This window comes from Fusarium keratoplasticum, chromosome 4, assembly GCF_025433545.1.
Source record: "Fusarium keratoplasticum isolate Fu6.1 chromosome 4, whole genome shotgun sequence".
NCBI lineage: Eukaryota > Fungi > Ascomycota > Sordariomycetes > Hypocreales > Nectriaceae > Fusarium > Fusarium keratoplasticum.
The window spans coordinates 4,228,746-4,248,593 of NC_070532.1; the positions used below are offsets into that span (position 1 = coordinate 4,228,746).

Sequence of the window (19,848 nt, forward strand, 5' to 3'; positions counted from 1 at the left end):
GTACGAGATAAATTTGGAGCTCTGTTTGGAGGATCCTCGATCTCATCAGATCTCCCGTTGAGGATCTAAAGCGAAAGGGTGGGAGCTAGGTATCTAAGGTACAGTAGGTGCCTCGTGGAGGCCATGGCGACCTTTTCTCATGATGGCTGAGTAATCCGTTCCTTCCTCCAACGATGCCAGAGATGCGTGAGCGCGAGGTCACCTGACCGTACCAGGATCATGTCGGTTAATCCTCGTCTGAATTAGAGCTTTGGCCCTGGCTTAGAACTTCACTTGAGAGCTCACGCGCCTCTGGAGAACAGTATCTGGCTTTGTCTTTAATTGGCTTGCGCATCTCATCACTCAACTGTATCCTGTCGATATCCTTATATCTCTCTTTCGGACAGTACTCGATTCATTCAATCCCACACACAAACTCGAATAGCTCCATTGTGGCCCTTTTCGGCCTTTCAAGACCCACCCAAACCGACGCGCTTCTCACGAAAGCTACTGTGGATGCTTGTGCTTTGAGTCGTGAATAGTCACGATGGCCTACGAGCCTCGTGGTGATCATGGTGACCGGGGTGGTGCTCAAGGACAGGACGGAGGTTTTGTCAAAGTTCGGGGTCGACGTGAGTGCCCCTATTGTTTCCTTGAATTCCGGCAGTGATGCTTCACTGTTCACTGAATGGTCAAGTTGGCTATTGTTCCTTGCCAGTGGCAGGATGAAGTGAGAAATTGAATACAGTCACATTAGCCCCGCGTATTCATTTTCCTAATTCAGCATGTCATTTACACGCTTGCCACTAAGATGTATACTGCATTGGGATGAATAGCTTGGTTCTATTGTGCATTGAGTATATCATTGCAATATACCAGATCTAGCGTTCCCCAATATCTCCTTGATTTTATCATGTTGCGTTTTCTCCCTCTTCCCCATGACCTCGACAAACAAACATCTTGTCATAGCAAACGTTCAAGTTGGGCATCAAACATCGCATCGTCACCTCGCCCACGATGGACGACACGAGAGACAAGAACAAGGCGGTGTTGTTCTCCTATCTAACCGCTACTCCTTCAGGACCGGTGACCGACTACGGCGCAACCATCACTCATTGGCAACATGATCGTGTCCCGAACTACAGAGGAGGTTATGCCGGCGAGGCCGAGCGACCCAGTGCCAGCTATATCGTTGATGTAAGTTCAGCATCCTCTTGGATGATCAAACTGGCGCTGACCTGAATGATATAGATGCTCCCCCCTGCAGCTCGAGTCACCAGAGCTGGTGATAGCATTCCAATCAAGCATCTCCACTCATCGCTGAACAAGATCAAGCACCCTATCAACGTGGTTCGCTGGACACCAGAAGGTCGCAGACTGTTGACGGCCTCTACTAGTGGCGAGTTCACCCTGTGGAACGGAACGGGCTTCAACTTTGAGACCATCATGCAGGCTCATGACTCGGCTATCCGTGCTCTTGAATACTCGCACAGCGATGACTGGCTCATCTCGGCCGACCATGACGGAGTCATCAAGTACTGGCAGCCAAACTTCAACAACGTTCAGAGCATCAACGCTCACACTGACCCCATTCGAGACCTTGCCTACAGCCCCAACGACTCCAAGTTTGTCACTGCCAGTGACGACTCTACCCTCAAGATCTTCGACTTTGCCATGGGCCAGATGGAATCCAAGCTCGAGGGTCACGGCTGGGATGCGAAGAGTGTCGATTGGCATCCTACCAAGGGCTTGCTTGTTTCCGGATCCAAGGATCATTTGGTCAAGCTGTGGGATCCTCGCACCAGCCGCTGCCTCACGACTCTCCATGGCCACAAGAGCACTATCACCAAGGTCCTTTTCGAGAAGATTCGCGGCGCTTGCCTGGCAACGTCTGCCCGAGACCAGACTGCCCGAGTTTTCGATCTCCGCATGATGCGCGACATCTGCCTCCTGAAGGGCCATGAGAAGGACATCTCCACTCTCACCTGGCATCCAATCCACCCCAACTTCCTCAGCACTGGTGGTATGGATGGTTCGCTCTTCCACTACCTCCTGGACTCGCCCAACCCACCCCCTGGCCAGCCTTTCACCGTTGCGCCTTACGACAGCCCAGACCCAACTTCAGTCCCTGCTCAGTCTGTTTGGCCCATGCACAAGGTCCCTTTCGCTCACGACTACGCCATCTGGTCTCTGGACTGGCATCCTCTCGGCCACATTCTTGCATCAGGCTCTAACGACCGTATTACGCGATTCTGGAGCCGTGCCCGACCAGGCGATACCGAAGTCTTTCAGGATCGCTACCACATCGGCGAGGCGGCTGCCGAGGCTCAGGGAACCTGGGACCGCCGCGGCAACCGACGTCAGCGACAGGAGGAGGAACAGCAGGAGATGGAAGACGAGATGGATGCTTTGGTCGACCAAGATGCTCCCAAGCCTGCAGTCCCTGGCCTTCCCGGCATTCCTGGACTTCCTCTTGGTGGAGGAGTGCCTGGTCTTGGATCAGCTGTCCCACCACCCCCTATTCCTGGTGTTGGCGCTGGCTCGGGCGCTCCCCCTCCTCCTCTGCCCTTCCCGTTGCCAGGCCTCAACGGAGCTCCTCCACCTCCTCTGCCTGGCCTTGATCCCAACAACCCTCCTGATCCCGCTCAGCTCATCGAGCTCATGAAGAAGGCCGGCGTCCCTCTGCCTCCCCCTGGAGCGCTGCCACCCGGTCTCATTCCACCTCCTGGCAGCATGCCTCCTCCCCCTGGCAACTTTCCTCTCCCAGTGCCCCCTCCACCTCTGCCTGGCCTGGATGCCGACCTCAAGGGTGACAACCGACGACGGGCTCCATTGCCAAGCCAAGAGGAAAGCCTGCGTCAGGAGCAGCGTCAAGGCAAGTACACACGGGCGAGGTAAATGTGAGGGAATTCGTTTTTCGATGTCGACAGGTCGATACCCTTTGGCGTTGGTGGTAGCATGAAAAGTATGGAATGGCTGCTGTAATCGAGCTCAAGAGCAGCCATATTCTTCGGGGGAAAGTAACATCACTGCATGGATCGTTTAAGGCCTACCTAGAATGGCACATTTATCAATCATGAAATCATTTCCTTATTTTTATTTGGTGTGACTGCGTGTAGCATTGCTCTTGGTTTTTAACTTAGAGCATGCCATAGTAAATGTCCAAAGCTCTACAGGCAGCAGTTCATTTAACATAGTTGCTTAGGGTTCCTATAGATGCTTAAAATCCACGCCCGCCCTGGTCATTCCCTTCATGCCTCATTTTTATTTCCTAATATACAACACAAGCTGTGTAATGTGTAACCTATTTCTTGGGGAATGCCTTTTGCTTGTCGGCAAAGTCGCGGATCACCAGGGCACAGGTGGTGTCAGTACACAGGCGGCGTCTCCGCTGAGGAGGCAGCTTTGTAGCAAACTCGAGACCACTGGCACGCTCGACAGCCTCAAGGGGAACCTCAAAGTCGGTGATGGGTTTAGAGTTGGCGATAGGGGCGTTGGGAAGGACAAAAGCGCCCAGGGCAACGTTTCCACCAACACGGCCGTCCTCAGCAAAGATGACCTTGTAGAAGTGGGTGGGCACGGCGACCGAGGGAGGGCTTCCGATCATCTCGTACTTGACGTACCACTTGCCATCGGCCTCCTTCTTGGGCAGATAGAGAGGACCAGTGACGATTCGGACAGAGGGATACTTGACGGTCAGGCGACGGCAAAAGTCCTCAAAGTGAGCCCAGTAGTCACGGTTAAAGCCCTCGCCAACCTGGGGGCACATATTTGTAAGGTAAAAGGTCTCGTCCATGGCCTTTTGCGACCACTTGCAGTCGGCGGCGGGGACCTGGTGGCCGCGGTCGTAGCCACTGCGGAAGTAGTCCTTGAGCAAGGCACGGAACTTTTGCGGCACAGAATCATCCTCGAGGAAAGCACTGTTCTTTCGGTCGCCCTCACGATGGGCGAGGGATGCGGGGGTGATGTGCTCGACGACCCAGTGGGGGTTTCGTAGCCGGCGGTCGTAGGAAGAGATGAGGGCGGAGCGGTTGCCTACGTCGGCGACGGGGCCAGGGAAGCCATACTCGAAGAGGCCGGCGGGATTGACGAGGGCATTGGGGCCGAGGGGAGCGTTAGGCGGGACGACGGCGGGAGGTCCAAAGATCTGAGAGGCAGGAACAGCACCGGAGGAGACGGTGGGAGCGGGGAGAGCGGCCATTGAGTTGACGGAGGTTGTCGGGGCCGGGGTGGCGGCAATCTTGGGCTCTTGCTTGCCGCCTCGGAGGGCGTAAACGGCGGCCGTGACGGCGGCGCCGCCTCCCGCACCAAGGCAGGCGATGGTAGCGAGCGTCGTCTTGGACATGACTGTGATGGTATTTGCTCGTGAAGGTGACGGAGGGGAACTAGTCGAATAAAAATGAATTCAATAGGTTATAGTCCGTCGCCAGGAGTGAATATCACGAGCAATCACCGCCCAATAGTGTCGAGTGAGGGAACCCCGTGATGGCTTGAAGGAGGGTCACAAGGATGTCGGTAGATGTCGAGATAGCTCCGGGAGCCGTAGAAATTTTGGGAGCTCGGAACGTGGGGGATGACCGGTGTTTTCCCGCTATCAGATCAGGGGTCCTGAAGCTGGGGGTCCTTGACGTCACTGGGATTCGAGGTGGTATTGGTGAGTAAAATTGGAAATACTATTCTATTAAAGTTTTGGACTGTGAGAGAGCTGTTTTGGACATGTGTACTCTTGAGCAGACCGATGATTCTGTGGTCACACGAAGCCATGGAAAAGACTGTCATTACGTGTTAGGTCGAGCTCGAGGAGCGGTGACTGTACATTCATGTTCTTGTGCAGCGCTTGTGCAGCGAGTTGTGCGTGTTCCAGATTGTCTGAGGGGTAGGTAGGTAATTAGTTTAAAGCTCATCCGTCTTGTTGGGAACTGCAGAGCGCCTGTTGTTTCACAGCAGACGCATGGTATTGGGTCGAGGGCTAACTCGTTACTACCATCGGCCTACCGGAGCATGTATACCTAGGGCACGAAAGATGGCCATTTCGGAAGTGTGGCAGTCTTCGTGATGTGATCGGAAACAGACAATGGATGGCCGGATGAGGCTCTCCCGAGCCTCCATACCCGGTATATGGCTTAGTTGGTGATGACGAAAGGCGATATCGTGATTCGCTGCGCAACCGGCTCGTCTGCAACATCCATGTCCAGCATAAAACGAGGCCAGTATCACAGGTGAATATCGAACACCTTTTGAATCACGACCGTCTAAAGTTTGGTGCGAGGATAAGGGCACAAAGGACGGTGATGGCTCGGTGCGAGTGGCTCACGCAAGTAACGCTGAACCACTCACACAGCAGCACCAGAGCAGCTGGCCGCATACCCCCACGGGTCAAAGACATGTTCGTGGAGAAGCTCTAGGGTGTTTTCCTCTGCTGTCTCACGCGTAGAGGCCGATTATTCGTAAGCCATGGCGGGCAACGGGTGCGGCGGCATCCAATGATGTGCAGACCTCGACGGTGAGAACCTTGAGGGACAGCTCTTGTAAGGCGGCACCGCCTCATGATCCCAGGCTTCAACCCCCATCTTGGAGCCCCTTATTTGGCTTCTGGCGGCAAGTGATCACAGAAGGGGATAATAGATAAGGGAGCGTGCTGCCGGTATTTGTGTTGTGTTGTATTGTGCCTCTCGTCTGCAGAGCCAGGGATTTTGAAAATCTCCCGAGAAGGAAGCTCCCCAGCCCATCCATGCCGCCTGCCCTGCCTTGTATTGTTCATGCGCGCCTTAACTTGCCTTTCGCCTTTTGCCACTTTCAACTATCAAATCAATCTTGGATTGTTCAGCATCCAAATCATCAACATCATATTTCTTCCTTTGTCCCTTTCCGTTCACTTCTCGCTTTGTCGGCGCGACTCGAGGTTAAAGGTCCCACCCTGCGCTAGCCAGCTCCAAAGACTACACCATCCCCGGCTCGCTACGTCAGACTTGAACCTAGATCGACGCCTCTCACACGCTTTCTTCACGTCCCATCACCGCCAGCCACTTTACCACCTGGATCTTCACTTCCAAGCCTCTCCAAACCTATCAACTTTAATGTGACCGCCCTCGTTCAGCTTATACCGAGATCAGAGAGCCGGAGCAAGGCACAGCAAGCGCTACACACAGCAGGACCATGGCCACGACGGTGGTGGCGGACAGCATCGACAATGACACTCGAGGTTGGATTATGTGCGTTGTCAGCGGCATTGGTAAGTCGAATCGCACTACTGCTATCCGTCGATTGCTTCATGCGACACTTGTGGCCTCTTCGTGAGGCTGGTTGCGCATCATGCGACTTTGATCTTTTCTGCGCTGTTCTTTGCTAATCCATGACAACCTCTAGCCTGCGTTCTCGGCGCTTCCATAGTATGTGTCGACAGCATCGTCCGCCTGTTTCCAGGCAAGAAGAATTTTAGAATCCAGGAAAGCAATGTCTTCTTGGCATGTTCTCTGAGTTTGAGCTTCGGCGTCATGGTACTACTCCTAAACTCCTTTGCACCTTTCATCATATGCTGACCAATTCGCAGATGTTTTCTGCGCTGTATAGCATGCTGCCCGAGTCCAAGGAGTATTTCGAAGAGGCGAAATGGTCCAAACAAGCCGCTGGCCTGACCATGATGGCTTGCTTCATCACCGGCTTCATCGGAATCCAGGCTATTTCACGGTTACTCCACCAGTTCATGCCAACTCATGTTGTGGACTGCGACCATACCCATGATAAGGCCACTAACAAAGACAACGAAGCCTGTCAGCATAGCAGAAGACAGTCGAGGGCAAGCCGTGCCCGTCACCGAATATCCCGACCATCCTCATCGCACGTCCCTGTCGACAAGTCTCTGGCGCGAGTCGCAAACGGACACGACCATGACGCTCCCGTTGAATCCACTCCCCTCTTGGAGTCTGCACGGAACGGCCAAGCCAGGGTCCCTAAGCGACATGCATCTGCCCGCGGGGATGAGATGCAGCAACGTCCCTTCAGTCCTACCTCCGCTAACCAACCCCGACCCGTCAGCAGCAGTACCGAGGCCTTGTCAGAGAGGAGGAAATCCATTCGCGAAGTTCAAAAACGGGTCATGTCCTTTGTACAAGATACCAAGTGCAACTGTGATGAGCTCAACTCTTGCTATGGATACACAGACCCATGTGGCCAGGAGTGCTTCAAGCATTTGGGCAATCGGTCTGGACTTCCTCCCCGGCAACCTCATATCCTTCGCACTACCACTGGATCCTTTCTAGGCCGTGGTCACGACCATCCCCATGACCATCATGATCACCACCACCATTCCCACGTTGAGGACGTACATGAAAGCGAGCCCCTTAGCCCGAGTTTCCGAACAAGCAGGGCCAAATCGCGCGAACCCATTGACCCCAACGCCCCGACTGAGGTTTCCGATCATGACTCCTCGTGCTCATCGATAGAGCAGGATGACGATGTCGAGGCTCAGCATCATCACCACGTGCCGACCAATGCGTTCCTGTCCATAGGCCTGCAGACGTCTATCGCTATCGCGTTGCACAAGTTCCCTGAAGGCTTCATCACATATGCCACCAACCACGTCAACCCGGCCCTCGGCTTCAACGTCTTCATGGCCCTCTTTGTGCACAATATCACGGAAGGGTTTGCCATGTGTTTGCCCCTATACATGGCTCTCGGCTCCCGCTGGCGTGCCATGGCTTGGTCCGCGTTCTTGGGTGGCCTGTCTCAGCCCATAGGTGCGGGTATTGCGGCATTGTGGTTCAAGCTCGCGAGTCGCACAAACATGACGCCCAACTCGGTTGCTTACGCGTGTTTATTCGCTGCCACTTCGGGTATTATGGTCAGTGTCGCTCTGCAGTTGTTTGTGGAGAGTCTGAGCCTGAACCACAACCGAAATCTGTGCATCTTCTTTGGCTTCCTCGGCATGGTGTTGCTGGGACTGAGCAATGCTCTAATTGGATCGCACTGAAATTCGGGATAGTAAAGGTTATTGCCTATTGTACATGCCCGCTCGTTGTCTTGCTTCATCAATTCGTTCTTGCCTTTTACTTTTCCTTTCTCTCTTGGTTCACTTTGCATGGTGTTGGGTAACACAGGACTCAGGCAACTCTTTCAGGCGAAAATATATAGGCTCATTAGGTCTTATAGACGGTCGGTCGTGCATTCATCACTTGCACGTGGGGGGCTGGTTCAAACTGAGGAAAATGATTGTATTCTTTTGCGTAACCTGATCTCGCCGTATTTTGTGACATGTATTCGTTCATCTACATCATGACGGTGCTCTCCAATTGTGAGAGACACCCGCCGGGGCCTTGGGGCCGGGTATCTAATTACTTTTCGGGAGCCGACAGGCTCAACAAACGCCGTGCAATGCATCCCATAAAACTAGAGGGCGCCGAGGGCTGGATCTATCAAGGATTCTTGTGTCTGGGGATCGCGGGCCAGGAGGAGAATGTTGGCCTCGTCTTCGGGCCATTCGTCATGGGGAGTGTCATAGTCCATCTGGGCAGCAAAGATGTAATCCTCCTGCATAGCGCCTGGCCAAGCCGGAGTTCCAGGGAAGCTACCAAAGGGGATCGAATTGGAATCGAACTGGTTATCGGACAGGAACATGGCGGGGTCAGCTTGCAATGGTGGGCCATGGCAGGCCTCAACGTGCACATCGAGGTCGTGATATCGGATAAAGGCCTCGTTGCACTGAGGGCAGGCGATCTTGCGCTCTGCTTGGTTAGTAGCGCCTGAGAGTTCATCGATGAGGTCGACTTGTTGGTGGGAAGGCCCGGGCTTGGAAAGCTTCGGTCGTTCTAGGCCGAGATGCTTGTAGCGAATGTGATCTTCAAGGCGAACCTTGGTGCTGAACTTGTCGCCGCAGCCTTGGTCGTTCGTCCAGCCCTGTAGCCCTGCGCTGCTGAGATTCACCTCGCCGCAGACAAAGCGGAAACCCTCGTGCGCGGTACGGATATGGGCATTGAGGTTGGATTTCTTGGTGAACTTCTTTTTGCACTCGGCGTAGGGGCATGCGATCGTCTTCCGGTCCTCGACCGTCTGACCAGAGTGGTACATCTCCACATGCTTCTCCAACTCCCAACGTGTGCCAGACTTGAAATCGCAGAACAGGCAGTTCTGGTGCTCCTGACGGATATGGGCCTGGAGCAACACCTCGGTTGTGAATCCCACCCGCTCCTCGGTGCCATTGGGCATCTTCTTGAGCCCACATTCGCCGCACCAAAACTTGGCCTCGCCGTGCTCTCTCTCGCGGTGTCGCTTGAGGGTTGCTTTGGAATCGAAGGCTCTTGGACAGCCTTCTTCAGGGCATTGGAGCGCTGGTAGGCCCTGGTGATCCTTGCGGACGTGCTTGTTCAATGTCTCCTTCTTTCTGAAGCTCTGGCCGCAATCTTTACAGCGGAACCTTTCCTCCCCTTCGTGGACGGCCTGGTGTCGCTTGAGTCTTGTGCCAGTGACGAAGCTCTTGCCGCAACCTTCCTTGGGACAGACATGCTTTCGTTCGAGAGTGTGGACGGCTTTGATGTGTTGTTTCAGATGCTTATCCTCGATATAATCCTTGTCACATCCCTCGTATTGGCACTTGAATGGTCGGGAATTGGTGTGGGAGTTGAGGTGGTCTCTTAGTCTGGCAGGACGGTTGAAGGTCTTGGGGCAGCCAGGCCATGTGCAAGCAAGGGTTTTGAGATCTGAGGGAAACTTGTGTCTAGGAGTCGTGGCGGCAGTGTTAACTGTCTGAGGCGAATCGGGTTCGTACATTGACGCGGGAGAATGGGCAGTCGTGACATCGTCTTCGGGATCATCAATATCTTGTTCAAGATGTTAGCGAATGGAACTCAAAGACAGTTTTACAAAACGGGGAACTCACACAAATCATCTGAACCATCAGAATGGAGCTTCTTGGCCGAAGGCGTCCCAGGCGCCTCTTCGACAGCACTTCGCTTACTCATGATGCTGGCATTCCGGATCTTCCCTGATGTTGAATTTGGGATGGTCAAGGAAGTGGCAGAATCGAAATCAATTTAAGGCGGTGACGTTTAATTTTTTGGTGGGGGACGACCTGCAAGGACCGAGGTGTGCAAGGTGAGCTCGGTGAGAAGACCAAGACCCACCCGCACCCGCGTTGGCGCGCGTCGGAAAAACGCCGGCCGAACTGCATTTTCTTTCATCGCCTCTGGACTTTTTTTGCGAGGCTGAACCAGCTGCTTTCAAGATTGCTAGCCAAGGCATTGCGAAGACAATTCTCCATCACAGCACACCTTCAACTACTGAAAACACCAACTGAACGTAGACAAGATGTCTGACTTTGGTGATGATGATGTTGGTGGCGCTGGCGGGTAAGTTTACGTCGCCATCTCATGACGGCGCACGCGATTCTGACAAAGGCTGCCAGTGACGAGCCCATGTACGAGGACGAGGAGGTTACCGAGTACTACGACCCCGAGGTTGTCGAAGAGGATGAGGATGGCGAGAACCGACCTCAGGATGGCGAGGATATGGACAACGTCGTTGTTTCTGGAGACCCCTCTGCCGCCGCGAACGCGCTCAAGGGCGGCGAGAAGCTGCTCAAAGACAAGAAGATCCCCGAGGGCGAGCGAACCACGACGCCTTACATGACCAAGTACGAGAGGGCGCGCATCCTCGGAACCCGCGCCCTGCAGATCAGGTTTGCATTCCTCGAGCGCGACGCATCGCGACCCGGATGGCTAACCGTGAGGCAGCATGAATGCGCCCGTGCTTGTTGATCTCGAGGGCGAGACGGACCCCCTGCAGATTGCCATCAAGGAGATGCGGGAGAAGAAGATCCCCTTGATCGTGCGACGATACCTTCCGGACGGCTAGTAAGTTGCAGACTCTGCTAGGAACACTGCAAGAGATGGCTAATCGTGTCCTGCGCAGCTACGAGGACTGGACCTGCGAGGAACTGCTGCAGTGAGCGAGGAAAGGGGCCGGGACGAACCGACTGCTCGATTGCCCCGAGGCGTATATACCCGTTTCGTTTCTCCGGCCTTAGACCAACAATCGAGCTGGATCGTTTTTTTCGTTCCTGCTCTCTTCCCTCTTGGCTTGGCATATCCGAGTAGTGTATCATCCGGAGGTTGATTAATCATGTATAAGCGCGGCGTTTGAGATTGGTTTACACAGGAACTAGACAAAAACAGAAAGGGAATCAGTTTGGTTACACTGTCTGTCTACCACCTGCTTGCTGCTCATGGTGTGCATGAGGTGCCGGTCGATGTGACGAGTCACAACTGCACCCGGGAAGGGGATTTCTCTGCGACAATGGATCTGACTGCACGTCACAAACATATCCATGGATGTCGATGAAGGGACATGTCCAGCCAAGACCACGCGAAGATGATGTCAACTGGGAATGACTCTGGGTGGACGGATTGGAGATCTCGGTGGGCCTGGTGTCGTCTGAAACGACGGCTTGAGACATGACGGCATCCCCGGCCTCTTCTTATTCCGGAACTCTGTCGGGTCATCGGCTCGCAACTTTGGAAGGGGGAGAGAGACCAACAACTCTAAAGCAGAATTTGACGGCATATACGTCACACATCCTGTCTTGATTTAGACCCCCAAGTCAAACTAGACCACGCCATTTTACAGCCTTCCGGGCTTGTCAACCTCAAACACAGGGTCCGACCCGCATGTGGCTTGTTACTGTTTACCCTTCATGTGTTGTTGTGTACTTTTTGTGGCGAGCAAATGGATCGGCCCAACCACGTGCCAGAGGATGCTTTTCCCAACCTTGGGGCGTTAGGCCCGAAGCAGGAGACTGTGACGTGACGGTCGTGGCTCGTAGATCTGTTGAGGGCAGGAGAGAGTATGCGCATCGTGTTGCCCCGGCCGTCTGCGGGGAAAATGCAGAGGGCCCCGTCTGATTGACATGACGTCGGCGGAAATAATTAGCGAACGGGCATGAAGTTTGCGACTAATCACACGAGTCGTGCAGAGGCGAAAATAGTAAAGGATTGGATATTGTTTGTTGCACGTTTATTATAAAAGAGGTTGGTTTGCGCATCCATCGCGTGTTTGTTAAGAGGGTGGTTGGTACACCAAAAACTTACCAAACAAACAGCCAACGAAGGAGTATATCTACACTGCGTCTCCAGCAGCAACAATAACTTCCAGCCTCTACAGAGAACTTGACTCATAATTTCTACTCTTCATCTCAGACAACAAAGCCTCTTGTTGCAATTTTTTAATCGCCAAATCAAAGACATTTGTCCACCATGAAGCTGTCTTCGGTCGCTGCCTCAGTCCTCGTCTCCGCTTCGGCGGTCTCTGCATCCCCAATCCACAAGCGCGAGCTCGGAGGTGTAAGTCCTCTCTTCACTCATCTCTATCGGCAACGCTAACCTTTAACTCCCAGGTCCTCATGTGCACCGGAGCCAACGCAACAGGAACCTGCCACTACGAGGTCTACAAGCTCGAAAAGTGCCACCAGCTGCCTCCCCCATTCTACAAGAACGTCAAGACGTTCGCCCCGGACGGCGAGAACTTTGCCTGCTACCCTCGCGTGTACGACTGCGGCGGCATCTGCAAGAGCCCCACGGGCTGCACCTTTGGCAAGGTCGACTTCAACTACGAGCACAAGTACAACATCAGCGCCATCGGGTGGGACACTCTGTTCCAGAGCTTTGACTGCTTCGAGAAGCGGAAGCCTTCTCCTCTTCCTTGAGATAAAAGGCGCCAGCAAAAAAAAAAAATGTTGTCATGATTGATGGTTATGGTTCTAATGTGGAGTTCACGGCTGTCTTTTCCTGGTACGGCCAAGGGGCCCGGAGCACGGAGGAAATCACCGGCACAAGGTGTTATCGTTTTGATTGATTGGAAGCCGGACACGGAGGGGGTTCCGGATTCCGGGGCGGGGAAAAACACATAAAAGTTGCAGATCGGGGAGATAATTCGGCATTCGCTCTCAATGACGGATGGTGGGGTAACCCCGGATACACTGTAAACTGCCCCTCAAAAGCTTCCCCCTCTTCTCGGTACTTAGCTCTAGGTTCTTTCTAATAACTACCTATTTCTTCTTTCTTCACGTCGTCATCAGGCACTTGGACTTGTTTTCTTCCTTAAACTTGACTTATATACCCCCCAAGCTACATCTTGATTCTTCAATTGCCTGTGTATCTCCCAAGTACCTAATACTGTCGCCCATCATGGCCTTCACCACCAACGCAACCATCACCAGCTTCGGTGGCCGCTTTCTCAAGCTCACTCACCAATCCTCCGTCACGGGAACCCCCATGAACGCGACCCTCTATCTTCCCCCCTCAGCCTCATCCTCCAAACCCGCTCCCCTCCTCATCTACCTCTCGGGCCTCACCTGCTCCCCCGACAATGTCACCGAGAAGGGCTTCCTGCACGCCCACGCCTCCAGCCTCGGCCTCGCTCTCCTCTACCCAGACACCTCTCCCCGAGGTCTTGACCTCCCCGGTGAGCACGACTCATGGGACTTTGGCAGCGCCGCGGGCTTCTACATCGATGCCACCAAGGACCCCTGGAGCAAGAACTACAACATGGAGTCGTACGTCTCCAAGGAGCTGCACGACCTCATCTTCCAGGAGTTCAAGGAGCTCGACTCCTCTCGCGTGTCCATCTCGGGCCACTCGATGGGCGGCCACGGCGCCCTGACCCTCTTCCTCAAGAACCCGGGCAAGTACAAGAGCGTCAGCGCCTGGGCCCCCATCTCCAACCCTTCCAAGTGCCCCTGGGGTGACAAGGCCTTCTCGGGCTACTTCGGCGACGACAAGGAGGAGTGGAAGAAGCACGACGCCACCGAGCTCGTCAAGAGCTGGAAGGGCCACTTCCCCGCTCTGATTGACGTGGTGAGTTTCGCTTGAGAAAAACCTTGGCAGAATGGGACTCAGACTGATGTGATCCATTAGGGTACTGCCGATAACTTTTACAAGGCGGGCCAGCTTCTCCCCGAGAACCTCGAAAAGGCCGTCAAGGAGGCTGGCATTGAGGGTCTCAACGTCCGCTACCGAGATGTTTGTATTCCCCTGAGCTGCTCAAATACAATCAACTGACAATTACCAGGGCTACGACCACTCGTACTTCTTCATCTCCACCTTTGGCGAGGACCACGTCAAGCACGCCGCCAAGGCTCTCGGTCTTTTGTGACTACCACGCAGTGCGCTGTAAAACGGTGAAAGACACGAAAGCAACATGTTGAAATATCGGTTGAATTTTTATTTGCGGCGCCGCCTTGAGATAAAGCCCCTCCCCTGTGAGCAGGGTGTATATGTACAGTCGAGACAGGCAAGTCTCTCGACAGCATCAGCCATGTCTACTACACCATGGCACGAGATTCTAGTTGAGATAAGGGGATGCCCTTCGCCCCCTTTAGGCTTGATGAATCCAAAAAAGCAAGTGAAACAAACAAACAAACAAAACAATGTTCGGTCCCGTTTCGCTCCGCAATCATATGCTCCCTTCAAACCCGAATTGAATATAGAACCCATCCCATGACTTTACCCCCTTTTCCCCGCGAATCTTGACAACGCCGCCCACATGAATCATGGAAGCCTCCCAGCAAACATGGATGGCACCGCAGGTAAATTCGCCGCCAATACAGTACTCCGCCCAAACAAAATCTCCCCCAAAGAATATCTAACTGATCCTCTTGTCCACCTCTGGGTTGCCGAGACCTTCTTTCTCCAGCTTGGCCCGGAGCTCGGCGTCGAGCTCTCGACGGAGACGCATGTAGGCGAGCTTCTCGAAACGGCTCAGACTCTTCCACCAGTGCTGGCCGGCCTCATGCTCGGCGATACGTTCTAGGAGATCGGCCGTCTTGATGCGTACTTCGCGGTCCTTGTGGAACAGGCCGAGAGCGAGATAGAAGAGTCCCGCGTGGGACTCAGGTGCGACACTCAGAAGCAGGCAAATCTCGTCGTACGTATGGACGTGTTTGGACACTGTTAGATAAATGTCCCGGCTCTGTGCCGGCGTGAGACGTTGCATGCGCAGACGGTCATGAAGATGAGCGAGGTCAAGGCCCTTGAGTGGCCTGACGGTATAGATCTGAGCCAGATCCTGCACCTTGTTAGCAATGTCCCAGTCTTCTTTAAATGGTTGCCTTACCTGGATGAAGCTGTAATAGCTGCGGGTGTTGCGCCATCCTTCGATTCTGGTCACATTACCGGCGAGCTCCTTATGCTTCGCCGTGTCATCTGCCCAAACGTAGCCATGCCCATTCGCACCGGGTGGCATCAAGTCCTGATCCTCACCCCCGATGTACAAGGCGCTCGCGCCATAGACGCTCTCCTCAAACTTGGCCGCGATCTGGGTAAACTTGCCAACCCAGTCACGCCATTTTGCCCTAATCACACGCTCACCGTGTCTCGCTGCAATGCTCCTTAAGATGTCGGCCATAAAGGCATTGTCGCCGGTGTAGTCCTGAGTAGTGTTTGTAGTACCGCTGGCTACACCGGCAAAAGCAGAGTTTTGCTGCTGAAAGTATAACAGGCCTTCTGTCACTGGAGCAGGATCAATCTTTGTACTGATCTTTACCCGTCCGCTGGGCAGATCACACAGAACGTCCCACCATTCGGGGTGGTGCTCAAAGGTAGGATTTGTCACACCGGCGATGAATCCAGGGACATTGAGCAGGTCGTCAATCTTTGTCAAGTCAGTGTAAGGGAAGGCGTGCCGTGTGAATCCGCGCAAGATGCCGCCAGACGCAAGGGCACACGCTGCCAGGACAGCTTCAGCGACCTCTCCTGAGGGCATGTTGTAGCCCAGAAAGATGATCCTCTTTTGCGTCAACAGCGCATTGGCTAGCACGATAATGGGGTGCGTGTTGATGCCATTCGTGGTAAGGTGAGGGTGCAGCGCAAATGGCTGAGGCGTCTTCTGGTGCGAATCCGAAAAGTTCTGGATGAGCTTGATGAGCGAGAAGTCACCCACCGTCTCGGGCATGACGGCCACAGGCACTTTGATGGGAATAGGAATGCCCTTGTACATGACCTTGCTCTCAAACTCATGCGTGTCGCGGGGAACCGAGTAAATCGACTGGCCACCCTCGACATGGGCCTTGGTGCCGGCCCTCGATATACCAGTCAGCTTCGTCGGGCTCCGAGTCGCATCCAATGACTGGTCTGCCGCCTCCTCACTCTGGTCTTCGGCTATCCGCATCTGGATCATCTGCTCAAACTTTTCCACAAAGAGATCCTTATTGTCGCTCGCCTGCAGCAGGTGCCGCTCAAGGAGGCTCAGCTTGGGCATCAGGGACAGGTCCATGGCGTTGACCGACTCGTATAGCATGGCCAACGTCTCGGGCACAGGCGCCTTGAAGTACTCTTCCAACGCCAATAACAATAACGGCTAGAGGGGTGGTCAGCAGGTGTCCGCGGCCACAAGAGTTGCGCGGGAAGGCTACTTGCCTTGTATATATGCAGGAAGGGATGGCGCGTGCAGATGGCCATGGCTTTGACAATGGCTCCTCGCTTTACCGACTTGTCATGCTTAGTGTTGACCAGATTTAGAACATAGATCAGTGGCGGTCCTTCTCCGCCTTCGGGTTCGCTATCGGTAGACGAATCGTCGTCATCGTCGTCCTCCTCATCGTCCCAGTCATCTTCCAGTAAGTCATCTTCCGCCTCCTCGTCCTCCTCGTCTATTATGCCAGCTGCCCTATCGCGCCGCCTCTTGCGCCGTCTCCTCCGTTCTTCCTTGGCTTTGCGCTCCTCGTCCTCTTCCTCCTGACTAGTATCCTTGTGCAAGAAAAAGATGGTCCAATCCTGATTACGGGCGTGGGCTTGGTCGGGCAACATCAGCTCGGCAAGCATATTCTCATCTCCAGTGATCGCAACTGGATACTGATGTTCCATAACAGGGCCCCGGTCGATATCAAAGGAGGCGACGAGGATATATTCGACATGGTTCTCGGTTGAGCTCCGCGGATACTGCGAACGAAGCTTTCGTGAGGGTCGTGCGTGGGGGTTCGTGCGACGCGGCGCCGACAGAGACGAGTGCTGCGAGGAGAGGCCGCTCGAGGGAGTCTTGGACTGAGAGTTGGGGTCTGAAATGTGATCGCCTTCGAGGCCAGGAGGAAGCGGTGACCTCGAGGGAGGCGGCGAGGTTTGTGACATTTGCGATTCCGGGCGAGACGAGTGGAAGGAGGCTAGGGAGGTGCGTCGGTTGGGTAACGACCCATTGGAGTAGTTGCTATGGTTATGATTATGGCTGCTGTTGGTGTTGGTGTTGGTGTTGTTACTGACCGTCCTGGTCAGGTACGGCAGCGTCGACTGGAACGAGGCCATGGCGGAAGCGGATGGACAAGTCCGAAGACGGAATCAAGTCCAGCTGGGGCGACGAGACACGACTGTAGAAGTCTTGCCTGCCTCCCTCGTCCTGCGCAAGCTCGGCAGCCTCTGTAGGCTCCGGATCGGGCGATGTTGCGCTGCGAGTCCGAGTCGGGAGGGCCGATACGAGTCGACGAGATGCGGTGTAATGCGCAGTGGGATCGACACTTGTTCCACTTTGAGCGTCACTCAGCTCTACTCAAAAGAGCCCGGAGCCGAAGACGCGAGTAGCACCACTAGCAGAACAACGGGATTGATTCAGAGAGAAAGCTGCAACCGAGACATGGTCTGCCACAAGTGGGCGCAACCCAGACGGGGATGGAGTCTTTGATTTCCAAGGGCGGGACACAGACCGTCCAAGTGGAAGAGAAAGACAAGCTTAGCCAAGAGCTGAATCCCCAGGTGACAGCCCGCCTCCGTAGGTAGCGGTCTTGGCGATTTGAAGCAATTGGCACCTGTGATTGAAACCGATTAATTAGTAGGTCGTCAAGAGGTCAAAGGTTGTGGTTCCAGTTCCAGCCTCGACCCTCCAGCCGCCAGCCTTGAAGCCCCCCCCTCAATCGCCTAGCGATCAGCCCCTGAAAATGGTTCGGTGGGCTCGAGCTCGGTTTCGCCTTCCCTGGCCTCATTGGATGCGCGACAGTCGCCCCTAGACTGCTCCATCGCTGAACTTGAAGGGTTCAGTAGGTCATTGGGCCCCTGGAGAAACACCAGCAAGCCTCCTGAACCACTAAAAGTGTCACCGAGGACGACCATCAACCACTGAAAAGTCACAACAGCAAAGGGTCGGTCCCCTGAATCACGGTATCAGCTGGTGGTTGAAGGCGCTTGGGCCATCTAGGTGGCCTCCTCTTCTGTCGGCAAGCCCCTAGCGCCATGCGAGCGCCATGCCTTCCACGCTTTTTCGCACCCCGGATTGGGCTTGGCTCTTTCGTTGCTGCATGTGGCTTTAACAATTGCCTGTGGCTGGTGAGTGGCTGGTGAGTGGTGGGGCATCCTCTTGCATCTCCCCAGGAACCAACCGCCGTGACACCATTTGTTTACTTTGGGAATCAGGCTGTATCTACAACTTCAGTTCCCCTCGAGTGACGAAACCGGTGCACATCGCCATTTCAGACCCGCCCCATTACTTGCAACTATACCGATACCTTCCTTAACCGTTAAACTCACACCAACTCCTATCCTCTTCGTCTCCCCTTCGACCTGTTAATATCCCTTCTCCGCTCGTCCCTCCGGACCCACGTACAAGACAATGGTGCACTTCTATGACGAACAATCCCTGGCAAGCGCGCTCGTTCCTGCTAACACGGCCGTTTCCAGTCTGTACCGGCCACATATAAGCCTTCTCCCTTGGGATATGGCTCTTCTCCCACCCGCAGCTCCCCCTTTCGCAGACCCGAGTCCCCTGCCTCGCCCTCTCCCCTCCGACACATTACTCCCACTGGATCGCCGACCAAGGCTGGACCTTTTGGCGCGACATCACGATTCGCTAGACCGACCACTCCCACGAGCACGCAGCCCAGCTGGACACCCAAGCCCAAGACCCCAGTAGCCGACGATATGCCTACATCTCCTTCACGCATTGGCGCGTCACCGCGCACACCAGTTTCAAAGACGCTTGGCAATGGCAATGCGCTGTCTCAACTGCAGCCTACTCAGGTTCGTACACTGCGAGATGGGTTTCAAATCTTGGATCGGGACTGTGATGGAGTTGTCAACCGAGAAGACGTTGCCGATATGCTCAGCCAACTAGGTAAGGACTATGATATCGGTCAAGACAACGGCGACTAACATCATAACAAGGTCTTCCTTCACACCCAGCAGATGTATCAAAATTCTTCCCCCCTTCCGCGCCCCAGACCATCACCCTTGCGGTATTCCTCAACTCCCTCGCCGATGCCCTCGCAGCTCTCTCGCCCAGTGCCGAGCTCCTCTCCGCCTTCTCAGCGTTTGATGATGACGACAGCGGCCAGATAGACCTGGCCGAGCTGCGCAATGCACTCCTGGAGACGGCGCCCGAACCCGGTCAGAGATCTCTGACGGCAAACGAGGTGGATAAGATCATGAATGGATTCACCGGCCGTCGGGCCTTCAACCGCAACATGAATGCTCACATTGGTGCCAAGCGAGGCGAGGTCTTCAAGTACCAGGACTTCGTCCATTCCATCATGGGCTCCAACAATGGTTCGGAAGGCAACTCGAACGAAAACTCTGAGGATTGAGCAGTTCTCTGGTCATGGTGTAAGTTAGGGGTTTGGTTTGGAAAAGGTTGATTCGGTTTGGAAACGGTTTGGGCAATGGATTTGGGAATAGCATAAGTCATCGAATGAGAACACGAGTAATTACCGCACACCTTACGTTGGTTCGGCCTATTTGGCTAGACTACACCTCAATTACCGCGCGATACCCTATCTTACAGGCTTGTACGGAGTATATCGAATAGCCCCAATGGTTGCCTTCGTTGGGTAAAGGGGCTCTATCTGACTGGCCTCTACCCATCATTTTCCAGTCAATCCAGAAATCTTAACGATACCATACCTACTAAGAC

At 54.3% G+C, this 19,848-nt stretch overlaps 8 protein-coding genes and 1 pseudogene across 9 annotated transcripts, besides 1 other annotated feature; 6 read left to right on the forward strand and 3 right to left on the reverse strand.

Moving 5' to 3' along the window:
- Positions 1 to 526: 526 nt before the first annotated feature.
- On the forward strand, positions 527 to 2,877 carry NCS57_00634100 (Polyadenylation factor subunit 2; the record flags this gene model as incomplete). The annotated part of the gene is made up of 3 exons (XM_053056232.1): positions 527 to 611; positions 1,061 to 1,176; positions 1,231 to 2,877. The coding sequence occupies 3 exons, from the start codon at positions 527 to 529 to the stop codon at positions 2,875 to 2,877; spliced, it is 1,848 nt and encodes a 615-aa protein (XP_052915187.1).
- A 406-nt stretch (positions 2,878 to 3,283) lies between these two features.
- On the reverse strand, positions 3,284 to 4,324 carry NCS57_00634200 (Endonuclease; the record flags this gene model as incomplete). Its single annotated transcript, XM_053056233.1, has 1 exon — positions 3,284 to 4,324. The coding sequence occupies one exon, from the start codon at positions 4,322 to 4,324 to the stop codon at positions 3,284 to 3,286; it is 1,041 nt and encodes a 346-aa protein (XP_052915188.1).
- Positions 4,325 to 6,135: 1,811 nt separating this feature from the next.
- NCS57_00634300 (uncharacterized protein) lies at positions 6,136 to 7,948 on the forward strand (the record flags this gene model as incomplete). The annotated part of the gene is made up of 3 exons (XM_053056234.1): positions 6,136 to 6,211; positions 6,346 to 6,476; positions 6,530 to 7,948. 3 exons carry the CDS (start codon positions 6,136 to 6,138, stop codon positions 7,946 to 7,948), a joined length of 1,626 nt encoding a protein of 541 aa, XP_052915189.1.
- A 416-nt stretch (positions 7,949 to 8,364) lies between these two features.
- NCS57_00634400 (uncharacterized protein) lies at positions 8,365 to 9,968 on the reverse strand (the record flags this gene model as incomplete). Its single annotated transcript, XM_053056235.1, has 2 exons — positions 9,851 to 9,968; positions 8,365 to 9,791 (listed from the first exon to the last, which is right to left on the reverse strand). The coding sequence occupies exons 1-2, from the start codon at positions 9,930 to 9,932 to the stop codon at positions 8,365 to 8,367; spliced, it is 1,509 nt and encodes a 502-aa protein (XP_052915190.1). The 5' UTR covers positions 9,933 to 9,968.
- Positions 9,969 to 10,278: 310 nt separating this feature from the next.
- Positions 10,279 to 10,918, forward strand: NCS57_00634500 (uncharacterized protein; the record flags this gene model as incomplete). Its single annotated transcript, XM_053056236.1, has 4 exons — positions 10,279 to 10,319; positions 10,376 to 10,648; positions 10,704 to 10,823; positions 10,882 to 10,918. 4 exons carry the CDS (start codon positions 10,279 to 10,281, stop codon positions 10,916 to 10,918), a joined length of 471 nt encoding a protein of 156 aa, XP_052915191.1.
- Positions 10,919 to 12,221: 1,303 nt separating this feature from the next.
- Positions 12,222 to 12,670, forward strand: NCS57_00634600 (uncharacterized protein; the record flags this gene model as incomplete). The annotated part of the gene is made up of 2 exons (XM_053056237.1): positions 12,222 to 12,308; positions 12,362 to 12,670. 2 exons carry the CDS (start codon positions 12,222 to 12,224, stop codon positions 12,668 to 12,670), a joined length of 396 nt encoding a protein of 131 aa, XP_052915192.1.
- Positions 12,671 to 13,151: 481 nt separating this feature from the next.
- Positions 13,152 to 14,118, forward strand: NCS57_00634700 (S-formylglutathione hydrolase; the record flags this gene model as incomplete). The annotated part of the gene is made up of 3 exons (XM_053056238.1): positions 13,152 to 13,820; positions 13,881 to 13,985; positions 14,035 to 14,118. 3 exons carry the CDS (start codon positions 13,152 to 13,154, stop codon positions 14,116 to 14,118), a joined length of 858 nt encoding a protein of 285 aa, XP_052915193.1.
- A 489-nt stretch (positions 14,119 to 14,607) lies between these two features.
- NCS57_00634800 (UDENN domain-containing protein) lies at positions 14,608 to 17,258 on the reverse strand (the record flags this gene model as incomplete). Its single annotated transcript, XM_053056239.1, has 3 exons — positions 14,608 to 15,030; positions 15,079 to 16,320; positions 16,380 to 17,258. The coding sequence occupies 3 exons, from the start codon at positions 17,256 to 17,258 to the stop codon at positions 14,608 to 14,610; spliced, it is 2,544 nt and encodes an 847-aa protein (XP_052915194.1).
- A 1,362-nt stretch (positions 17,259 to 18,620) lies between these two features.
- NCS57_00634900 lies at positions 18,621 to 19,522 on the forward strand (annotated as a pseudogene). Its single transcript has 2 exons — positions 18,621 to 19,053; positions 19,104 to 19,522.
- Positions 18,621 to 19,522: a sequence feature.
- Positions 19,523 to 19,848: the final 326 nt, after the last annotated feature.